The sequence below is a fragment of the Lutra lutra genome, chromosome 7, assembly GCF_902655055.1.
Source record: "Lutra lutra chromosome 7, mLutLut1.2, whole genome shotgun sequence".
Taxonomy (NCBI): Eukaryota; Metazoa; Chordata; class Mammalia; order Carnivora; family Mustelidae; genus Lutra; species Lutra lutra.
In genome coordinates, this window is record NC_062284.1 from 67,906,156 (window position 1) to 67,931,151 (window position 24,996).

General features: G+C 37.8%; 2 protein-coding genes and 1 non-coding gene across 5 annotated transcripts in view; 1 reads left to right on the forward strand and 2 right to left on the reverse strand.

The window, feature by feature from the left end:
• SHC4 (SHC adaptor protein 4) overlaps positions 1-24,996 on the reverse strand; it is a 136,015-nt gene that overhangs the window by 50,878 nt on the left and 60,141 nt on the right. For all 3 annotated transcript variants that reach the window (XM_047738069.1, XM_047738070.1, XM_047738071.1), the window contains exons 3-5: positions 13,967-14,030; positions 10,281-10,400; positions 195-248 (exon numbers count right to left, since the gene is read on the reverse strand). In XM_047738069.1, coding sequence (XP_047594025.1) covers positions 195-248; positions 10,281-10,400; positions 13,967-14,030 — 238 coding nt within the window. The remainder of the gene's footprint in view (positions 1-194; positions 249-10,280; positions 10,401-13,966; positions 14,031-24,996) is intronic.
• EID1 (EP300 interacting inhibitor of differentiation 1) lies at positions 3,626-5,418 on the forward strand. Its single transcript, XM_047738072.1, has one exon. It carries the CDS (start codon positions 3,713-3,715, stop codon positions 4,286-4,288), a length of 576 nt encoding a protein of 191 aa, XP_047594028.1. The 5' UTR covers positions 3,626-3,712; the 3' UTR covers positions 4,289-5,418.
• LOC125105759 (U6 spliceosomal RNA) lies at positions 12,093-12,198 on the reverse strand. Its single transcript, XR_007129026.1, has one exon. It is a non-coding gene; the product is annotated as a U6 spliceosomal RNA (small nuclear RNA).

The following is a 24,996-nucleotide window of genomic DNA, read 5'->3' on the forward strand; positions in this document are numbered from 1 at the left end:
TATTAGCTACCCTACTAATCCAAATATTTTAAAAATCAGTAACAGAAAACATTTTGTCAAAGCCAAATCTTTGATGGTACACAGCTACTCACAAATTGTAATAAAACACTGGAAAAGACATATAGTGGCTAACATGTTCTAGATGGAAGTTCTTTTAACTCTTACAAAAAGACCTTTCATGAGTTGGTACTTACAGGATCCCCTCCAGAGGCAAATGAAATAGACTGCATATGATGATTTGCAATAATCTGTAAAACATAAACAGATCAAACATGTAAGATGCTACAAATTAATTATGACCGGTCACATACAATCTAACAGTGATGGACATACAGCTGTATATTTCGTTTTTGCCTGCTCAGCATCTTTGAAATTCCTCCATCCCCATTCTGTAACAATCTCATGAGGTTCAAGTAGGTTTGACATGCCGATCTCTCTGCCCCTCTCCTTATGGCTGGACACACGATCCAAGCCTAGCCCCCAGAATGGGCTTTACCCTCTGGATAAAGCAAAGCCAATCAATATCAAGGGGAGGAAGTGAAATTGAAAATAGGAAGGAATGCACGTCTCTTTGCCATTAAGGGCCTTAGTTTAAGTCCAAAGTTTCTGGGAGCCATCTTTTGCTGACATCTGGGAAAAGCCTGATGGAAAAATGAAGCTTTCCCTCTGGAGAATATCAGAGCTGAGAGTTAAAAAAAAAAAAAATGGGGGTAACATTTAGTCCATCATTTCAACCAACACATTTCCCCCTTTATCTTTTTATGCATTTTTCTATTTTATTTATTATTTTTACATAAATTAGCTTGAATTGAGTTTCAGTCCTTCACCACCAAAAGGCTCTAAGGTTAAGGTTTTCGATATGAGGTAGACTATCCAAGTGAACTGCATTAGTTAGCAAAGAAGATGATCTCTTTCACTTGAGAGTTTAGGCTTGTTTGGAAACCACAGTGTAATGACAAATTTACAGAGAAGTATTTCTCATACTGTTTCGAAGGTTCATGGAAATACCAGCTGTGCATGAGTTAGATAATCTCATCTTCAGAATTGTTTAACTTAACCTATATACAATTCTGCTTACATAAGATGGCCAAGCAACTCTACTCTTAGCTGTATTCCAATGGATGGCGTAAATATATGCACCAAAGATCTTCTCAAGAAAGATAATTACTGCCCTGTTTGTAATACTCCCAAAGGGGAAACAATCCCAATGATGATCACTGTGATATTCAAACAATGGACTACTATGTAGCAAAGAACATATTTCTTGGGCAAAAGAAGCCAGACACAAAGAATACACACTGCATGGTTTAGTTTCTTTAAAGTTCAAAAATGGGCAAAAATATTTTATTCTGTTTGAAATCAGGATGGTGGCAATAGTGGGGCAAAGGAAGAAAAAGCAAATGGTTTTTTGGGATACTGCAAATGGTGTTTCTCGAGCTGGGTAGTGGTTGCACAAAATATGCCCATTTTGTAATAACCAAGCTGCACAGTTATAACTTGTGCACTTTTCTATATTTATATTTCAGTTGAAAGTGATTACTAAAAACAAATCAATATACAAAGATCAACTGTCATTCCTACCTACCGGCAATAGCTAATCAGACATTGTATTGCAGTGAAGGGTCTATTTTACAAGAGTACCTAAGTATAAAGCTAGTACGAATCATGTAAGGCTTTTTAGAAAACTTTATTGAAGGGTATAAGTAAGACACAAACAAGGAGAAAGATACATATCACTTCTATGGATGAGAAGACAATATTGTATAAAGATGTCAATTCTCCCCCAAATTAATCTGTAAATTCCATGCAACACCAAAAAAATTCCACCTATGTCATTCGGATAACATTTCAAGCTACTTCTAAGATTCACATGGAAGAACAAATGTGCAAAAAACTAAGGCAATTTTTTAAAGAACAAAGAGAGAAGATTTTCTTTAACAGCAATACATACTATAAAACTGTAGAAATTCATTTGAATACAGAGTCTAAAAACAAACTCACACATTCTTTGTCTTTTAGTCTATGACAAATGTGGCACCAAACAGCCAACAAAAGGACAGTGATTAAATTAATGGGGTTGGCTGAATTAGCTGAATATATGTAAAAAATATATAAATGAATCCTGTTCTCATAGTATTTATATAAATGTTTTATCCATAAAAAGATCTACTCAAATATTAGAAGACAAATAAAAAACTATGTTTGTGATCTGTGAAGTAGGAAAATCTACATTAATAGAAAGAAAAAGACATATAGAAAGAAAAAAAAAAAAACCCTTCAATTTGATTACAGGAAAACTCATTTTAAGACTGTGGTACAAAAAAAGAAAAAAGAATCCCTGAAATGGGACAAATAATAACAGGCAGGGACCATATATTTGCAACATGTAAAACAAAGTATTCATATAGTTTATAAGAAATTCCTACAAACCAATAATGAAAAGAAATAAACCAAAAATAAGACCAGCTAATTTCCCTAAGTAACACAAATGTTCAATAAACATATTGGAAAAATACTCAATCTCCAAGAAATCAAGGCTATGGAAAATAAAGCAAGATATCATTAAATTGATAAAACTGCTCAACAAAACCATGTGTGGCAAGGATATTCTCAAACACTGCTGAAAGGATCTTAAATTTGTACAGCAATCTTGGAGAACAGTTTGACACTATGTATTACAACTAAAGTATGCATACCCTACAATTATGCCTTTCCACTTCTAGATTATTTATTCTAAAGAAATGTTATGTACCCATAGTTCATAATACCGAAAAAATCACATGTAGAGGAAGTGATTTACCCATAGTTCATAATATCGAAAAATCGGAATTTTTTGCGCATAGTTAGTTAGGTCAACTATAGTTATATAGACGACATGCTATGGAAAAAAAAAAGACTCATCTATGTATACTAAGAAAGCTAAATCTTCAAAACATTGCTGAGAGGCTTTTTGTTTTGTCATTTGAAGACAGTTATGTAAGGCATGCAAAAACAAAAACAAAACACCCACATAAAATAAGATTCTTCCACGAGGACGTAAAGAGCCATATAAAGGCAAAGGGAAAAGATTTAAAGAATACACACCGAACTGATAATAGTGGGAGGTTACCGTCTGAGAAAATAAATGGAACCAAGTACTTCTTCAGCGTATATCTTTTTAAGATAGATAATATGTTTATTTGTGAATTTAACTTTTTTTAAGATGGGGCAAACAGAAGCGCTGAATGCATGAGTTCTCAGTATGTTGTGTGGCTGGGAACACTGTGATTTGGAGGTGTGGATTTAGAAGTGCATAGATGAAAGGTGGTTAAAGCCTTGGAGCAGAGGCGATTGCTGGGGTGGGAGGAAGAGGAGCAGGAGGAGAGAGCAGAAGAGGGAAGGAGCAGGGGGAGGACTAAAAGTTGTTACAGAGGCCACGTGCAGTATTTTCAAGTTCACAGCATCATTAGCAGCGGAACGGGTAAGCAAAGCGCAGATTAAGGAACTCTTAAACGCGGGGGGTCTAGCTACGGAATTTGAACCCAACGAAAGGGGGACCACGCCTCCCCGCAGCTCCCACCCGAGCGGCAAGCCAAACGGGAGGCGTAGTCTGGGGGTCGCGCAAACGCACGGGGTCACGCAAGCGCGCAGCGTTGGCGCACGCGCAGAACCGCTCGGCCGCGTAGCTCCGGTTTTGTAAAAACGCCTTGCAAGAGCTTGAGCTGCTTGGACAATGTCGGAAATGAACGAGCTGTCCGAGCTGTATGAAGAGAGCAACGACCTGCAGATGGACGTGATGCCCGGCGAGGGTGACCTTCCGCAGATGGAGGTAGGCAGCGGGAGCCGGGAGCCGTCCCTGAATCCCTCCCGCATCGGGGCCCCGCCACAGCTCGAGGAGGAAGGCCCCATGGAGGAGGAGGCGGCCCAGCCAATGGCGGAACCGCAGGGTGGACGAGGCCTTGCTCAGCGGCCCAGCCCTGGGGAGCAGCCGGGCCAGCTCGCGGGCCCTGACTTCGAGAGCGAGGACGAGGGCGAGGAATTTGATGACTGGGAGGACGACTATGATTATCCCGAAGAGGAGCAGCTGAGCGGCGCAGGCTACAGAGTATCCGCAGCCCTGGAAGAAGCCAACAAGATGTTTCTGAGAACATCCAGAGCAAGGGAAGCAGCCCTGGATGGCGGGTTTCAAATGCATTATGAGAAGACCCCGTTTGATCAGTTGGCTTTTATCGAAGAGCTTTTTTCCCTTATGGTTGTCAATCGCCTGACCGAAGAACTCGGCTGTGATGAGATTATTGACAGAGAGTAATTAAATGCTGTTAAAAGAGGAGGAAACTACTTGAGGAGAGACCCAACATTCCACTGCCTTTTGGGTTCATTCCAGATCGTACGGTGCCAATGAAAAACTTGATCCTCAAAAAAAAATTTTTTTTTGCGTGTGGTGGTGGTTTTGCAGAATATAATAGGGCAGTGACTGCACAGTTAGAAAAAGGAATTGTTAAAGAATCAGGAGAAGAAACATCTTAGGACTGTGGAAATCTGTTTTCAAGAATGCTCCCGAAACACCTGTGGCTTTGACTTTGTCATTGATCCAGATTATTTTCCTTGCATTGGGGAAAATACCTTTCACATTTCACTATAAGGAATGGTTTTGCAAGAATAAGTTATGACCAAGACAAACAGGTACAAGACCCCAGTGATATTAATTACATAAGAAAAAGTAACTAATACATCCAATTTAGGACTCAAGATTTCTGAATCATTTGGACTGAAAGCCTACTGAGAGCCTCTTGAGAGAACTCTGAAAATTCTACGTTGTGGTCTGTCCAAGCTAGTGATCAGAGGCTGAATTTTTAGTGTAAAATAAATTGGGTATTCTTCAGTATCCCCAAAAGATAAGCAAACCCAAAAAGAAATAGGTATCACGTATGCTGTATCTCAAAATGTGTTTTCAAGAGCATCTGAAATTTTGTCTGCACATGTATCTTGATCGTTTATAAGACTATTGTGATCTATAATTCAAGGAAATTCATTGTCTTAACCATTTTTAAAACTCAAAAATTGAAACATCCATAATAAAACATCAAATTTAGTCATGAAAATGTATGTGAAAGAACAAAACGATTTCTAATACTCCTACGTAATAGAGAAATTGTTTTACTTGCTCTCTGTTTTTTCATTTAATTTTACAGGTGAAAGACTTAGGTTGAACTTCATAACATAAGAACTGTTAAAGTGAAAATGTCAAGTAAAAGGAAAGCCCTACATCTAAAAAAAAAAAAAAAAAAGACTGAGCAATTATGCCCTCAACCTTTAAAAGTTTTAAACCTGCCCAGAAATCCATCTGTTTCTGAAGCTTCCCTCTGTCTCCTCCTCTAATTAAGCTTGTTACTGGTTATGCACCAGCATTCAAGATAATAAAATTTCTTGTTCTGTGTACTTTGTTTGGCCAAGAGTATTGTTCACATACTTTAAACACTACTTTTTATTGTATTGTGCTATTTTATTTTATTACTGAAGTCACTTTATGATTTAAATTTAACCACTGTTTATAAGGAAAAGTGCTCCAGCTTCAAATACCTGATTTATAAAATAACTTGTGGATATTAAACTTGGCAAATTCCTATAAAAGAATTTGCCAGCCTGAGAAAACCTGTCCTATTAGTGGCATGTTGCTGTGGTTTTTAAGGCTCTGAAATTGTATAAGAATAATAATTATGTCAGAAAGCTGTGCCCAGTAAAACCGTGTATCAGTAGGTCTGATGATCAACAAAAAGGTACCATCTGCTCCTTATGGCAGTAAAGGACACATAAAACACTACAACTCAGCCTTATTTATATTACAGTCATCTTTTAGTTTAAGTAAGGGGTTTCTTTTCTGTAAAGTAGAGGACTGATAAGGGTGATCATAATTATTTAAATACCAGCGTGGTAAGGAAGAGGATAGATAGATGGGGAAATAATAGAAGTGAGATGTTAGTACTTAACCATCTGAATCCTGCCAATTCCATGCCTCACTTTCACTGCATTTTTCAAACAGCTTATAGCTGCAACTCGATGAGTCTGGATAGATAATTGCTTGTATGATGTGAACTAACTGAATTTGAGGGTGGGACATAGGATGCCAGGACACAGGTAACTGACCAGTTGCATGTACCTCCAGATAAAGATGTCAGGAAATAGAAAAAAAAAAAAAAAGCAATGAGGAAGTGTGATTAGGTTCCTCTATGGGACTGAGTAGGGAGCAAGAGGAGAGGAAAAGAAAACCACTCCCTGTTGGGTTGGAAAGCTCATTTTGGGGAGAAAGACCTGGACAACATTATGGACCCCTGTTGATGGTTGGATTGCTGGTCTTGGAAAAATAGACCATAATCTGAGAGATCACTGAAATTAATACTTGTTTGTATTTACTGAAGATAGAAAATGGTAGCATTTTAACACCCCTTTGAAAGTGTAAAATCACTTAAAGGTTAAAGTTAACACTTAATTGAAACCAGCCTAACCTGGTTCAAATCTGGGCTGATGGAAACTAAAGAAAGGAGTTCTAGAAAGATTCCACTCCTTATTTTGTGAACAGGGGAAAGGGTGGGGATGTGGAATGGGGAGAGGGAACATTGAAAAGCTTATGAGTATGTAGGGTGATTGGGGGGGGTGGATAGTTTTCTGGATCTATGATTATAATAAATTTTTGCTTAGATCAGATTGTCCTACATTGGCTGCCCTAAGGACATAGATCTATTTTGTTGGCCTCATGCTTAAAATTTTAGTTCTTAATTAAAGACCAACATCTCATAATCCAGAGAGAGCCACAAATCTGCCAGATTTCCATTTTCTACCCCCACAAAAGTTGATCCGGTAGCCCTTGACCCATAGTTATATGGGAAAAAGTATCCAATTTCCTTTTACATGGGGAAGGTATTGTACTACCATGTTTCCCAGTGTTGTCTCCACAACATGGAGGCCAAGTGGAAGTCACCATTTATCCTTATGCTTGGGCCATTGGTTTTCTTGTAGCTGGACAATAAGCACTACCTGCCTGGCCTCTCTTCATGGAGACTAAAGGATGTCTCCATTTTTTGCCTGGTTTACCTTCTCTATCTCTATTACCCTTCTCAGTAACATTTCGCTAGCTGTTAGAATTGATGGTAGGATCATAGATAAGAGTAAAGAATAGTGGGAGCGGAAGCTACTGAGCTTGACATTTTTTTGCTTAAGCCCCTAACATATTAAAGTATGACAGGCAAGTCTTGCTTGAATTTTTAAAACAAGGAATATACAAAAATCTCTAAAACTTGCTTTTGCAAAATGTATTTTCCATCCTAAAATAAGGTAAGTTTTAAAAATTGCAAGCATTACGTGTTTAATATTTTATTTTCTGCCTCTGAGGTTCTTTGAGACATTTTCTGGGAGTGAATGGTTATATTCCTGAAGATGTTCTCAGCGGCTGAAGATGAATGTGAACCATCTGACCCATAAATACTGTCATCTATGAATGTATCTGTAAACTTGTTTGTTTTCAGTCCAAAGTATGGCTTAGAAGTTGGGACAAGGGAGGCATTAATATTTCTTGGTAATTATCTTAGAATGTCAAAAGGTAGCTTTCTTTAAGGAGAATTCAATTAGTAAATCATTTCTCATGTACATCTATAAGGTCGCTTCTCTGCTGCCTTCATTCCTTGAACATTTTACTTGTCTTTTTTTTTTTTTTTAAGAATTTATTTATTTATTTATTTGACAGAAATCACAAGTAGGCAGAGAGGTAGGAAGTGGGGGTGGGGGTGGGGGAGACAGGCTCCCCACCGAGCAGAGAGCCCGATGCGGGGCTCGATCCCAGGACCCTGGGATCATGACCTGAGCTGAAGGCAGAGGCTTTAACCCACTGAGCCACCCAGGCACCCCTTTACTTGCCCTTTTGATGGGATTTACAAAGCTGCTTGAGTGAAGCATCTACAGTCACACATCTTTTTTATGCCTCCCCTCCCCCTGACCACCACCAAGCCATTTCCCCTAGGCCTGCAGAATGGTTCAAAATTATTTTTAAAAATCAGCACCTGGGTATGAGGTCAATGAGATCCTAACTTTGGTCCTCACTCCAGCAGTGGGCTGAACACATTCCCATTCCATGCCACCAGTGCGTAAAAGAATCTCACTTCCAGAGGCACTCATTGCTATAACTACGGGTAGTGGAAGCCACCCATGCCCGCTGTCCCTACTTCTATTCCTCCAGAAAGATGAAGGGCACTTGACAATACCCCTTCTAATTGCAGTAGCCCAGAAAAACTGTAGTAGAAGAAGAAGAGAAGAGAAAGAAATGAGAATAAACTGTGCCTCCTACCACACACAATCCTACTCTTCCTAAATTCCCCACTCCTTCAGCCACCTCACAGAAAAAAACATTTTTTAAAATGCTCATTATATTCTGCACATAAGGCCATCACCATGACGGCTGTAGATTTACCTGCTCTTCCTCCTCTACAAAATTCTGAGATAATTCAAGTGCTTCTCTACTCAATGAGATCTCACAGCTCAAGGCAATAAGCACCCCCTGGTACCATACACATGGGTGAAAACTAAAAATGAATTTTACATTCACAAATGTCTTATGGGCAAAGCATCTGAAAGATTGAATGACTGTTTTCCTTCCACATAGATTTGTTGCATCGTCCAAGCACAGCCTCAAATGTTCTACTGTCATTATACATTAATGATATCACCTCTCTTGGATAATCAATCTGGGCCCAGCTAGACAGGAATTTATTTTGAAATATTTCCTATTAAGCATTTTCCTCTATGGAGTTTTATAGTACTGTGGAAGCAATATATTTTACTTTCCTTTTGAACTTAGAAAATAAAGCAGCCCTCAAAACTGCAAGTGAATTTTTTGGCAAAAACATTGGAGTAAAAAAAATGTATATAACTGTATTTATATGTTACTGAAAATTTTATAATTTTATGTTCTTAAATTTTGTTTTCCCTGTCAAGTACCGAGTTTATGAAAATGTCTCAAGGAAATAGGAAAAATGTTTAAGTAAATAATAATAATAGGTACTGTGCTGTGCTAAGTGATTTACATCGATGATCTTACTTAATCCTCTAAATAACCCAATGAGACACACTATTGCTATATCCATCCTTTCAGAAACTCTGCGAATAGGTACTATAATCTCATTTCACTAATGAGGAAAATTGAGTGGTAGAGTAACTTGCTTGTTAGTGGCTGAGCCAGGATTTCAACCTATATGTGACCTCCAAGCCCAACGGTGTTTTATCACAGCCAACTACACATTCAACCTTCCACAAGTCCCTGATCAACGGGACTCCATAGAGTAAAACCTTAAGTGCTAAGAACCTCAAATCATAACACACTAGACCAAGAAGAATTTGACTCTAACACACATAAATAACCCGAAATAAGGAATTTAGCTTAGAAAACAGGAAGCAAGTCAAACAGTGCCCTAGTTGAAGGTACACATTTAGTCCAGTGCCTGTATATCTTCTATATTTGCTTCAGGGTTGTTTTTTGAGAAATAAGGTTCACAGTGAGAACTCAGGCATACCATGGTAACATAAATCATCAAAGAAGGAAAAAAAAGTGTTTATGTAATAACATTTTACAAAGCATTTCAACCTTAAAAGCTGGAAGAAAATGTTTTATGCTTAAATTTCAGTTTGCTAGAATATTAACCCTAACATCACCCTTCCCCTCTGTCCCTCATTTGCACCATCCATCCAACACACAGTCTGTTAATTCTGAAAATGGAATTGCTTTCCCTTTTGGGGAGCACTGGTGGAAAGTAATAAACAAGTGACTCAAGAATATGATCTACCAAATGCTCTGTACTATGTTATTTGTACCTTAGTCCCTATTATAAAGCCAATTAGGTAGAGGCAAGTATACAAGCAGTTAATGGCCAGTGATGGGTTAATAATACTGTTGTTCTAATTATTGTTATGCATAAATCCTTGGCAGATTTTTTTCCCCTTGTGTCTTATTAAATTTAATAATCTGTCTGAAACTTTATTTTCTTGATTATGCTGACTCTCTTTTTTTTTAAAGATTTTATTTATTTATTTGACAGAGAGAGATCACAAGTAGAGAGGCAAGCAGAGAGAGAGAGGAGGAAGCAGGCTCCCTGCTGAGCAGAGAGCCCGATGCGGGACTCAATCCCAGGACCCTGAGATCATGACCTGAGCCGAAGGCAGCGGCTTAACCCACTGAGCCACCCAGGCGCCCCGATTATGCTGACTCTTCTAGAAAAATACATGATATGTTAAGCTCAAAATGACCGTCATGATCTTACCTGTTGGTTGTCAATATTCATCAATGTGAGGCTGCATGTTGAGATGGTCAGTTTAATGTTCATTCCAGAAAACTGAAGATTACTTTTGCCAAGAACTGTTGATAGGAACTTAACCGGAGGCTTTAAAAAATAGCGAAACAACACTTCAAGTTAAGGATTTTGTTACAGAATAATATTAATCTTTTAAGTATTAAAAATGGATCAAAACACATGTTCTTCCTCTCTATTTTACTTTACACAAAACAGATAAGATGGAATCCTTCTTTTAAAAAAAAAGTTTTATTTATTTATTAATTTATTTATTAAAGATTTTATTTATTTATTTGACAGACGGAGATCACAAGTAGGCAGAGAGGCAGGCAGGGGGGTAGGGAAGCAGGCTCCCTGCCGAGCAGAGAGCCCAATGTGGGACTCGATCCCAGGACCCTGGGATCATGACCTGAGCCGAAGGCACCAGCTTAACCCACTGAGCGACCCAGGCGCCCCTAAAAAAAAAAAGTTTTTTAAAATAGAATGCACCCAATTTTTTAGGAAGTAGTGAAATCTGAGCCCTCAGAACTTTTCTGGTACGTTTCCTTCTCCCCAAGTGTTGGGAGTAGGGGTCTGATTTAAATGAAAGGAATTCCTTGAGAATTCGGGCTAGCTGAACTCTCCAGTCCCTTTGAACACCAGTCTAAAAAAAGAAAGAATAGCTGTCTAGGTTTTTTGTGATCATTAAAAAAAAAAAAAAAAAAAAAAAAAAGTATGGAAAACACAGATACCAAACATATGGGACACAGTGAAAGAGGAGCTAAGGGAGGAATTTATAACCACAAACACATACATTAAAAAAGAAGAAAGCTCTCAAATCAAGAACCTAGATTTACAACTTAAGGAATTAAAAAAAAAAAGAACAAATTAAACTCAAAGCTAGTAGAAGGAAGGAAATAATAAAGATTAGAGCAGAGATCAATGACACAGAGACGAGAAGAATATAGAGAAAATCAATGAAACCAAAAGTTAGTCCTTCAAAAAGGTCAGCAAAATTGACCAAGCTTTAGCTAGATGGACTCAGAAAAAAAGAAAGGAGACTCAAAGCACTAAAATCAGGAACAAAAGTTTGGGTGGGGGGAGGAAGCGGAATGTAACTACCAATTCAACAGAGACAAAAGGATTATAAGAGAGTGCTATGAACAATTGCACATTAACAAACTGGAGCGCCTGGATAAAATAGACAAATTCCTAGAAACATTAAACCTATGAAGACTTCATCATGAAGAAATGGAAAATCTAGATAGAAAAACAACTACTAGAAAACAAATGCAGAAACAACCACAATACTAGAAAATAACCAGTGTTGGAAAGGACATGGAGAAATAGAAATTCTGTATACTATTGGTAGACATGTACAATAATACAACAGCTATGGAAAATAGGATAGCCGTTCCCAGTTCCTCAAAAAAATCAAAAATAGTATTACCATATGATCCAGCAATTCTACCACTTATTATCTCCCCCAAGAACTGAAAGCAGGGACTTGGATAGTTGTATATCCACATTCACAGCAGTGTTATTCACAAAAGCTAGAACATAGAAACTAACCAAGTATCCATCAACAGATGAATGGATAAGCAAAATGTGGTACTTACATACAATGGAATAGTATTCAGCCTTAAAAAGGGAAGAAAGTCTTTTTTTAAAATTTAAATTCAATTTAATTAACATATACTGTATTATGAGTTTCAGAGGTAGAATTTAGTGATTCATCAGTTCTGTACCACACTCAGTGCTCATTATTTCAAGTGCCCTCTTTAATGCCCACCACCCAGTTAAAAAAATATGGAATACTTCATGAATTTGCATGTTATCCTTGCCCAGAGGCCATACTAATCTTCTCTGTATCATTCCAATTTAGTAAATGTGCTGCCAAAACGAGCATGGGAGGGAATTCTGACACATGCCACAGCATGGATGCATGTTGGGAACATTATGTGGAGTGAAATAATCCAGTCACAAAAAGACAAGTACTGTATGATTCCACTTGGATGAGGTACTTAGACCAGTCAAATTCATAGAGACAGAAAGTAGAATGGTGGCCGTCAGGGCTAGAGAAATGGTGGAATGGGAAGTCATTGTTTAATGCGTATAGAGTTTCAATTTTACTGGACAGGGGCAATGGTGGCACAATGATGTGAATGTACATAATATCACTGAGCAGTACGCTTAACAATGGTTAAAATTTTGTTATGCATATTTCACCACAATTTTTTAAATTGGGAGGAAAAAGAGTATAAAGATATATAGTGCACCAAGGGTCCCTGGCATGTGTTAAGTATGCAATAAATGCTAGCTATCAAAGGAAATTAACTCAATATTTTTTTTCTGTTCATGTGTACTTTCTGGAAAGATGATAATCTCATTTGTTTTGTTCTACTTTGTTTTGGGGTGTGAACTCCCTATTCTTGAAATAAGAGTCTTACATGAGTGAGCCCGTTTGTTGGGATCACCCAGTAAAAGCATCTTATTTGCAGAGGTTATAAGAGGCAGGAGGAAGCCAGAAACTACTTTGGGGCCATGGGTTTTGTCAAAGAAATCAGTAAATAGGGGGTTCTAATAGGACCCAAAGGCCCCTTATCAGTGTTTTTCCATGCCATGTGGCTCATTTGAGTAACCCTTGGTGACACTGGGTTCAGCTCTATGCAAAATAATGAAGAATAATAGAGAATGAGGCAGGATGGTATGGAAATAAAGAACCAAGCTAGAAGTCTGAAGACCTGGCTTCTATCGCTGTCTCTCACCTTCATCATCTGATTGACTCAAGGCAAATGTCCTCTGAACCAGTCTAGCAGCTGGCAAAATGGGAGGGTTGGCCTGGAAAATCTCTAAAAATTCCTTCTCTCTTAAACAATCTACAAGTCCATGATTTACATAGTTATGAAGACCTTTTGCCCCTCCCCTTTGGACATTCTAAAACAACTAAATGTTCTCGGGTTAACAACTAAATAGCAATAATACTAATTACCATTGCTGTTGAAAACCTAATATATGCCAGACACTGAAATGATAGATACCATTTCATTTAATTCTACACAACTCTATAAAGTTTGTACTCTTTTCTCCCATTTTACAGATGGGGAAACCAATGATCCAAAAGGTGAAAGGACTTGTCCAAGATCACACGGTAGCTGGTAGGGTCAGGATTTAAATCCAAGTCTATGTAACATCAAATCTTATGCTATTTTTCAGCAGGGAAAGTTCCTTCTACTCGTGTTATCTCATCCCTACCAGCACCCACATTTCCATTTGAAAATGGGCCAAGAAGTCTAAAAATTCTATGCAGAATAGATACAGTATAAAATATTGAAACTGGAAGGTACCACACTGAACACCTGGTTCAACTTCACTTTACAGGAGCAAGAATGGGGTCTCAGAGGGAGGAGATACCAGGCTCAAAAGTAAGTAAACACCCAGAACTGAAACCCAGATTTTTTTTACTTAAACCCCAGGTGCTCTCTCCATTCTGTTGCTCAAGGCATCATAGTGTCAGAAAAGTCAGAAAAATTTGAGAGACAAGACCAACTTTCAGTGCATTTCTGATAGGCCAACTGGTAGAGACCATTCTGCACTTCAGCTCCTATGGTAGAATGAACTAACAACATTCCCCCAGTTAGAGAAACAGAGAACAAGAACACCACACCAATATTTACCTTTCGCTTTTTAATGGCTCCATTTGCCCCAGAGACAGCTTCACACAGGCGACTTATTGCTTCCCTACAGAACAGAAACCATATAAAGACTTAGTGTACTAACATACAGTAAATGTTCAATAAACGTCAGCAAGTATTACAAACAAAATGTGCACACACATAATGGTGAGTCTGACATAAATGACCTTCCCCTATTCCCATGGGATTAAGCATTGCACTTAGTTCCTCTGCCATTCAAACAGCAACCCCCAACACACACACACACACAAAACCCGGCAACACCCTAATGCTGGGGAAAAAAAAAAATCACTTTACAATAAGGAGTCCTACTATTCACCTTCTTGATCTCTTTTTTCCTTGGATTTTCAGGTTTGGTGTTTAGCAATGTTAATTTTTAACCAAAAAGGAGGGGTAAGAACTTTGTTGTTTGGGAACACTTTGATTTTACTTCTAGCAAAATCTTCTCTGTGGTGTTATGAATAAAAAGCTTCCTGGTATCTCAGCACCAAAGGTGATGAAATACAAAAGAATCTGATACCAGAGGAAGTTTAAAAGGACCAGGAGAGAATTGAACTTCAAGGTGGTCTCAAATGGAGCCTTATTGACTGAGATACTGCTACAAGCCATTGAGCTTTCACGTAATTTCACAGAAGAAATGAAAATCAATAACAAATTTCCTCCTTCGCTTCCCCCCGCCCCCTTACTCTGTATTGTACTTCCTGAGAGAAGGGCACCACTAAAATACGAAGTTGTTCCTTAATGGAAGTGGTGAACAATTTGGCGCCCTCCTCTCCAGAAATGGAGTTAGAGCTAAGAGCTTTTGTCTCTGGAACTCAGCATTCACAACGGCTGGAGCTTTTGCTCAGTGTAATCTGAATCACAACCTTGAGGCTTTCAACCCATATATTAAACTTTTCACAAAGCACATCTCTAAACTCTTTCCTGGATCACTGGAGATCAGTGTTTAAATTAGTAAACTGAATTAGTACACACACACATAAGCACGCATGCAACCTTGAATCACAATTTCTATACACATTTCATGAAAAAAATTTTCTTTAAGGTATTTTTGATTCCTAAAGGGGGGGAAGAACACTCAGAGGAATGCAGAAGAGATAATCTATCTCCCTCTCTATCCATATAGAGAGATGTATAATCAGACAGATAGAGATATATAGACACAGATATATTAGTGAAGATCTATGTTTTCAGTGTTCTTCTAGTAGAGACTTTGGAAAGATAAGTAGAATTCCCAAAGATTCTAGGCACCATTTTAGATTCATAATGTGTATCTTAGTTCAGATTTCTTTGGGGAGGGGCGGATATATGAAATTCTTCAAGGTATTCTCTTGTCTGACTTTTGCATGCAGCCAACACACAGAATGGCTTTTTGATTTAGCCTACTTTCTCAGGATTTTATATTTATATTTATGGTTTCCGTAGGATTCCAACCTTTGTTCTCTGGATGTTCTCTGGATGAAAACAGAAGGACTGCTCAGAGAGTTAGGCTCTTTGCTTGGTTGATTGATGTTTGAGTCATCCTAATGATTATTCAATAATTGATGAGATACATAATAATTAATCTGAATTAGCCTCTGATGTTGCCAAAATAACTAGCCCAGGCAACTATGCTGTTGATATTTAATAAAGAGGGATTATAGAAAAGGTATTATCAGATCCTTTACTCCTCGAGAGCCAACTGGGGTGCTGTGGTCTTAAAAGCTCCTTGTAAACGGTTTGAAATAAAAGTAGAAACAAAGATGGGCATTGATGCTGCAAGTATAACAAGAGTTATCATTGGACATTGTTACTTTTATAAAGCACCTTGTAGTTTTACAAAGTGCTTTCCCGGGCATTGTTTTCTTGATTCTCACACAGTCCGTGTCGTCCATCTGTTATAGCAGAAATGTAAACGGGAATTAAAAGGAGCATTTTATGCTGTGAGTACCTCTCGAGGACAGTTCGGAAGGATGAACCTTCCTGGCAGAGTGGAGTCTGGAAATTCCAGACAGAGGGAAGAGCATGTGTAAAGACACGAAAATATAAATCATCAAGATGGGAGGGGACCTACGAGTACTTTGATATCGCTGGACCACGAAGTGTGGAAGAACAAGAGTGAATGAGAGATGGGAGGAGAGTCTGAAAACTTTTTCTGTAAAGGGCCAAACAATAAATTTTTTAGCCTTTCCTCTGTTTCAACTACTCAACTCCGCCATTATAACTCAAAAGCAGCGGTAGACATTATGTAAACAAATGGGCCTGGCTGTGTTCCAATAAAACTCTATTTCTGAAAGCAGGTAGCTGGCTGTATTTAGCCTAAGGGTCATAGTTTGCCAACCCCCGGATTAGATAATTCACACAGAAGAGATAGAAATAGTTCAGTTTTAAAAAACAGGAAAATGTTCACATTCATTACAATTTTAACATTGAAAATTAAAACAACTACAAGATACTTCATGTTCATTAAGTTAGCAAAAAAGAGAAGTACAAATGTGCTATTAGGGAAGACGGGAAAAGTCCACTTCAAGGGTACTTATCCATTGCTGGGGGCCCCGATTAGTATTAATACAGTCTTTCTTTAGAGTGATTTGGTAAAAGACGATAAATCTCTTAACCTTTATCAGAGCGTTTGACAAGGGGAGGAGAATTTGTATTGAAATAGCATTGAGTATGTATATAGTATCAATATCTATTTTAGAGTAAAAAACCAACTCCATAGTTTGTGATATAGATGTAAAACTCATCAATATAAATATTTCCCCTTGGAATGTTAAGTGTGAAGACTATAGAAATAAGGGTCTATATAAATTAGCGGGGGAAAAGTAAAACATAGAATGGCATACACTCCTTAGTAGCAGCTACATAAAATTAATTCTGTCTAAATAGTGATATAGAAAGCACTTATGAACAACGACTTGGTTTAGGTGTGTGTGTGTGTGTGTGTGTGTGTGTGTGTGTGTGTGTGTGGTTTGTTGTTCCCTGTTTTTATTCTATTGATATTTAGCTGTAACCAATGTTATGTTTTCCCTTCACCGTGCACTTAATTGAATAAATAATCTTTTAAAATATTAAAAGAATGCAAACTAATTTCAAGAGTTTGCCTCTCTGCTGTGAAAATGTGAGGGCATGTCAAAGATATCTCCGTGAAGAGGGGCGACAGCCTTTCCCCTTTTTGCCAACACTCCCAGAGAGATGGGTCAATGTTCATGTTACAGATAAGAAAAGATCTTTGTTTCTATCTCTGTCCCATCCCAACTTAGCCTTTAACTCCTCCATCTTTATGGCTTCGAAATCCAGATTTATTTTTTCCATTTATTTGGTAGGTTTGCTTATTTCCTTTCTTCAAAATTTCATAAAGAAGAAAATCTTGACCAGTTTTAGTAACGCTTTCACAATAGACCCTACCTTGAGATTGAGGCACAACGCCATTGCAGGGAGCCTGGGTTTTAATGAGGGAACGGCTGCTATTTATATGGCCGGAGCTGGTACTATGTACCTTAAATGTACATCATTCATCTCCTTTATTCTTAACGATGTCATTTCAATCTTCAGTTCTTTATGATTCCACTCAACAAAGACCTGTAGAAGTGATTATTTTGGTATTTGGAGATGATACATTAGACAATTTTTTGGAAAACTTTTTTCACTCCATACTCAAATGTGCTTTATTGTCAAGTGCATATTTAGATTTGGTTCTTGAATTGTAATGGTGATCTGCTGCTTTTTCTTTTAATAAAGTTTGACTCGAATATCTGACTTTTTTAAATGAGTTAACCAAAGAAGTACAGCTACTTTTCCATACTAGCCTTGCATTTCTTCCCTAAATTCCATTTAGCTTAGATCATTTTTTACTCTGATTTTTAATTCCACAAAATAACTTCAGAATCGATTACAAGTTGAGTATAACAATTAGTGTTTTAACTTCATAGAATATCTCATTGTGACATTTTCCCTGATATATAAAGCAGTCCATTGGCAAAAGTGTACATAGTTTCCTTCTAATTTGTAAGATTATATTTAGTGACATTCTTTTTTCTGATTGTCAAAGATTCTCACAGCAGGCATTCTTATGCCTAAGAATGTTTCTGAAAGTTGCACCACTAATGCTACTTGCCAAGTTGAGTGTACAGAAAGTTTTCTCATCTCTTGTTCAAGTTAATCAACATCAAGCATTGTGAATGCTTTAGGGTAAGATTGTAGTGCAGAATGCAGAAATCTTGTCCCCGGGAAATTTGCAGGTGGTAGATTGTTTTTTTCCCCCTACTCCCTGAGCTCTGTTAGTTCTGTCTGCATTAGATCTAATGTTTGAATAAATCAGATGTCTAATAAATGTTTTAAAAATGTCATTTCAAGATAGCTATTTCATACCCGCTTTACAAATGAGGAAACCAAAGTTCCAAGAATTTAAATAACCACTTCCAAATAATGCAGCTGATGGTGGGAGAGCCAGAATACAAATCCAGTTCTGAATTCAAAACCTAATTCAAAATTAGCAAGGGAATAGGGCAAAGTGGCAGGGGTCAATTCCAGAAAAAAGCTCAAACAGATACCTTAGTCCTTTCTCAATCATTGCTTTCTCTACATTGGCTGTTACCTCCTCATGGAAGAAAAGAGCATCTAGAGTCCGGCTCTAAGCCCACATGGGCAAACATGTTCATGTATGTATGAGCACACTCACTCGGAATTTTAAAGTCAGGAACACCACAAAAAAAGAAAATCAGAGGACAATATTCTTGATAAACATAGATGCAAAAATCCTCAACAAATATTAGCAAACCAAATTCAACAATACATTTGAAGGATCATATATTATGATCAAGTGAGACTTATTCCAGGATGTAAAGATGGTTCAACATCTGCAAATCAATCAATGTGATACTCCACATTAACAAAATGAAGGACAAAATCATATGATCTTCTCAATAGATGTAGAAAAGCATTTTATAAAATTCAACATCCATTTATGATTTTAAAGATTGTCAACAAATTGAGTATAAAAAGAATATACCTTAACATAATAAGGACCATCTATGACAAACCCACAGCTAATATCATCCTGAATGGTGAAAAGCTGTAAACCTTTCCTCTAAGATCAGGAATAAGACAAGGATGTCCACTCTCCCCACTTTTGTTCAAAATAGTATTGGGGGGCACCTGAGTGGCTCAGTGGGTTAAAGCCTCTGCCTTTAGCTCAGGTCATGATCCCAGGATCCTGGGATTGAGCCCCGCATAGGGCTTCCTGCTCAGCAGGGAGCCTGTTTCCCCTCCCCACCTCTCTGCCTGCCTCTCTGCCTGCTTGTGATCTCTGTCTGTCGGATAAATAAATAAAATCTTAAAAAAAAATAGTATTGGATGTCCAAGCCAGAGCACTTAAGCAAAAATAGTAACAATAATAGGAATAAAAGTCATCTAAACTGGAAAGGAAGAAGTAAAACTATCACTATTTACAGATAACATGATACTATATATAGAGAACCTTAAATTAGAGAACCACCGAAAATTATTAGGACTAATAAATGAATTCAGTAAAGTTGCATGATACAAAATTAATATTTAGAAATCTGTTGCATTTCTATGTACTAATAATGAACTATAAAAAAGAGAAATCAAGAAAACAAACCCGTAAATCAACAACACAAGAAACAACAGGTGTTGGAAAGGATGTGGAAATAAAGGAACTCTTGTGCACTATTGGTGGGAATGCAAATTTGTGCAGCCACAGTGGAAAACAGTAGGAGGGTCCTCAAAAAGTTAAAAATAAAACTGCCCTGTGATCCAGCAATCTTACTACTAGGTACTTATACAGAGAATACAAAAACACTAATTCAAAGGGATACATGTACCCCTATATTTACTGCAACATGATTTAAAATAGCCAAGATATGGAAGCAGCCCAAGTGTCCATTGACTAAAGAATGGATAAAGAAGATTTGCAATGTGTATATAATATTATTCAGCCACAAAAAAGAATGAGATCCAACACTCAAAAAACAGATAATCAAGTCAAAAAATGGGCAGAAGACATGAACAGACACCAAAGAAGAAGACCTATAAATGGCTAACAGGCACATGAAAAAATGTTCATCATCACTAGCCATAAGGGAGATTCAAATCAAAACCACACTGAGATACCACCTTACACCAGTTAGAATGGCCAAAATTAACAAGAGAGTAAACAGCAAGTGTTGGAGAGGATGTGGAGAAAGAGGAACCCTCTTACATTGTTGGTGGGAATGCAAGTTGGTACAGCCACTTTGTAAAACAGTATGGCGATTCCTTAAGAAATTAAAAAATAAAGCTACCTTATGACCCTGCAATTGCACTACTGGGTATTTACCCCAAAGATACAGATGTAGTGAAAAGAAGGACCACCTGCACCCCAATGTTCATAGCAGCAATGGCCACAGGTGCCAAACTGTGGAAAGAGCCAAGAAGCCCTTCAACAGATGAACGGATGAAGAAGATATGGTCCATATACACTATGGAGTATTACGCCTCCCTCAGAAAGGATGAATACCCAACTTTTGTAGCAACATGGACAGGACTGGAGGAGTGAAATAAGTTAAACAGAGAGAGTCAATTATCATATGGTCTTACTTACTTATGGAGCATAAGGAACAACACAGAGGACACTGGGAGAAGGAGAGGAGAAGGCAGTTGGGGGAAATCGGAGGGGGAGATGAACCATGAGAGACTGTGGACTCTGAGAAACAAACTGAGGGTTTTGGAAGGGAGGAGGGTAGGGGGATGGGTGAGCCTGGTGGTGGGTATTAAGGAGGGCATGTATTACATGGAGCACTGGGTATGGTGCATAGACAATGAATCTTGGAACACTGAAAAAATAAAATAAAATTTAAATTTTAAAAAACAATGAAATCTTGCTATTTCCAATGACATCGATGGAGCTAGGGAGTATAATGCTAAAGTGAAATAAATTAGTCAGATAAAAACAAATATCATATGATTTCATTTATATATAGAATTTAAGAAACAAAACAAGCAAAAGTAAAAAAGAGAGAGAGAGAGACAAACAAAGAAATAGACTCTTAACTCTAGATAGAGAGCAAACTGATGGTTACCAGAGGGGAGGTGGGTAAGGGATATGGATGAAATAGGTGATGGGGATGAAGGAGGGCACTTGCTGTGATGAGCACAGGGTGTTATATGAAAGTATTGAATCACCATATAGCACACTAATATAACACTACATGTTAACTAACTGGCATTAAAATAAAAACTTTAAAAATATAAAAGAAAAATCCCATTTACAATCACACCAAAAAGAATACCTAGGAATAAAATTAAACAAGAAGGTAAAGACCTGCCCACTAAAAAGTGTAAGACATTGATGAAAAAAATTGAAGAAAACACACATAAATGGAAAGATATTCCATTTTCATGTATTAGAAGAATTAATATTGTTAAAATGGCCATAGTTCCCAAAGCAATCCACACATTCAATGCAATCCCTATCAAAATACCAGGGCCATTTTCCACAAAACTAGAACAAATAATTCCTTTTTTTTTTTTTTTAGATTTAATTAATTTATTTATTTGCGAGAGAGAGAGAGAGAGCACGTGCAAACAGCGGGTGGGGCAGAGGGAGAGGCAAAGAATCCAGAAGACTCCACGCTAAGCACAGAGCTCAATGTCGGCTTCATCTCACAACTCCTGAGATCATGATCTGAGCTGAAACCAAGAGTCTGATGCTTAACCAACTAAACCACCCAGGCACCCCTACAAGAAATAATTCTTAAATTTATGTAGTACCACAAAGACCATGAATTGTCAAAACAATCTTGAGAAAGAAAAAGCTGGAGGTACCATGCTTCCTGATTTCAAACTGTACTACAAAGCTGTAGTAATCACAACAGTGAGGTACTGGTGTAAAAAACGGACACATAGATCAATGGAACAGAATAGAGAGCCTGGAAATAAACATATGCATATGTGGTCAATTAATTTATGACAAAAGAGGCAAGGATATACAAGGGAGAATGGACAGTCTCTTCAATAAATGGTGTTGGGAAAACACAATGGCCACATGAAAAAGAGTGAAACTAGACCACCATCTTACACCATGCACAAAAATTAATTCAAAATGGGTTAAAAACTTGAATGTAAGACCTGAAACCACAAAACTCCTAGAAAGAAAATATAAGCTCCTTGACATCAATCTTAACAATCCTTTTTTGGATCTGACTCCAAAAACAAGGGAAACAAAGGTGAAAATAAACAAATGGATAACATCGGATTAAAAGCTCTACACAGTATGTGAAGTGTGTAAACCTGGCGATTCGCAGACCTGTACCCCTGGGGATAAAAATATATGTTTATAAAGCTGTAAAAAAAAAAAGAAAGAAAGGATGAATCCCCAAGTTTTGTAGCAACATGGACGGGACTGGAAGAGATTATGCTGAGTGAAATAAGTCAAGCAGAGAGAGTCAATTATCATATGGTTTCACTTATTTGTGGAGCATAACAAATAGCATGGAGGACAAGGGGAGATGGAGAGGAGAAGGGAGTTGAGGGAAATTGGAAGGGGAGGTGAACCATGAGAGACTATGGACTCTGAAAAACGATCTGAGAATTTTGAAGGGGTGGGGGGTGGGAGGTTGGGGGCACCAGGTGGTGGGTATTGTAGAGGGCACGGATTGCATGGAGCACTGGGTGTGGTGCAAAAATAATGAATACTGTTATGCTGAAAAAAAAAATAAAAAAATTAAAAAAAAAAAAAAAGCTCTACACAGTAAAAGAAACCATCAACAAAATGCAAAGACAACTTACTAAATGGGAGAAGATATTGACAAATCATACACTAATAATGGGTTAATATCCAAAATATGTAAAGAACACATAGGACTCAATAACAACAACAACAAAAACAAATAATCTAATTAAAAATGGGCAGAGGATCTGAATAAAAAATTTTCAAAGAAGACATCCAGATGGCCAAAAGACACATGAAAAGATGCTCAACATCACTCATCATCAAGGAAATGCAAATCAAAACCACAACAAGATAACACCTCACACTCTTTGGAACGGCTATTTTAAAAAACACAAGAAATAAGAATACTGGCAAGGATATGGAGAAAAGGGAATCCTTGTACACTGCTAATGGGAATGTAAATTGATGCAGTCACTATGGAAAACAGTATGGAGTTTCCTCAGAAAATTGAAAAAAGAAATACCATATGATCTGGCAAACCCAATGCTGGGTTTCTATCAAAAGAAAACAAGAACACCAATTTGAAAAGATATATGCACCCCTAGGTTCACTGCAGCATTACTTACAAGATATGGAAACAACCTAAGTATCCATCAATGGACAAATGGATAAAGGTGTGTGTGTGTGTGTGTGTGTGTGTGTGTGTGTGTGTGTGTGTGTGTAGACACAATAAAATGCTACTTAGCCATAAAAACAATGAAATCTTTTGTGACAACATGGACAGACACTGAGGGTAATATGCTAAGCGGAATAAGTTTAGATAGAAAAGGCAAATACTGCATGATTTCACTTCCATAGGGAATCTATAAAACAAAACAAAATGAAACAAAACCCAGATTCATAGATACAAAGCACAGATTAGTGATTGCCAGAGGAGAGGGGATTGGAACAGGGGTAAACTGGGTGAAGGGGATCAAGATATACAAACCTCAATTATAAAATAGTGATGAGATGTAACATACAGCGTGGGCAGCATGGAGACTATAGTCTGATATTGTATTAACTTTGTATAGTGGCAGATGGTAGCTAGACTTATTGTGGTGATCATTTCACAATGTACACACGTGTCAAATCACTATGCTATACACCTGAAACTAATATAGTATTGTGTGTCAATTATACCTTAATATTAAGGAGTTTTAAGGAGTCAGGGCTTGGAAGCATTACAGATTCTGAAAATCTCTTGATACAGAACTCTGCTCAAAAGAAAAAAAGGAGAAACTTGTGCTTACGGACTTGCTTTTAAAAAGTGGGGATATCCTACATCCACGTTCACAGCAGTATTATTCACAATAGCTAAAACATGGGAGCAACCCAAGGACCGATCAGTGGGTGAATGCATAAGCAAACGTGATATATGGATGCAATGGACTATCGTTCAACCTGGAAAAGGAAGGAAATCCTGTACTATGTTACAACATACTTAAGTGAAATACACCAGTCACAAATAGACAACTACTACATGATTCTACTTACACTACTTACAGGACACTACTTAGTGTCGGTCAAATTCATAAAGACAGAAAGTAGAAGGTTGGTCCCGGGGCTGGGGGAAAGGGGACTAGGGTGTTATCGTCTAATGGATATAGAGTTTCAGTTTTGCAAGATAAAAAGAATTACGAGGTTGGCAGGTAGCAATGACTGCACAATATGAATGTATTCAATAGCACCGAGCTGCACACTTAACAATGGTTAAGATGTTTGTTATATATTTTTACCACAATTAAAAAAAAAGAAAAAAATACAAAGAAAGTGGTTATTAATTTTTTTTCGGATTTGAGACTCCTGAGAACCACAGGCTCTCTGCAATAAAAGGTCCGTCTGTACAAACTTTTCTATTCAATTTTAGAGGATGCACCCCACCCCCTCACCACCACCCACAGAAAACCATCTGTGGGGCTCTCGGGAATCCAGAGATCCCAGGCTAAGAACCATGGCTTTTAAAATAACCTCTCAAATTCCGCTTTCACTGCTGATATCAGAGTTAACAAATCTGCAACCGCAGCCAGGGAAGAGATAGATGCTTGCATTTTGTTGCCTTTCTTCACAAAGATCTTTTCTTTCCCTCAGACTAGGACCCAGAGATTAACTGTAACATTTTCAAGAACAAATAGTACTTTCAATGCTTTTCTGGAGTTTCAGCCACACCCTCAGACACTTTACAAATGGAGAAGAAAAAAGAAAACAGAGAGCCCAGGAGGGGGGATTTCTCCCAGGACTGGGGGTGTCCCCACCATTCCAGCTGCCTGTGCAGCCCGCATTTCTGCCTAACCCTTTGGGACTGACTGGTCATGAGACA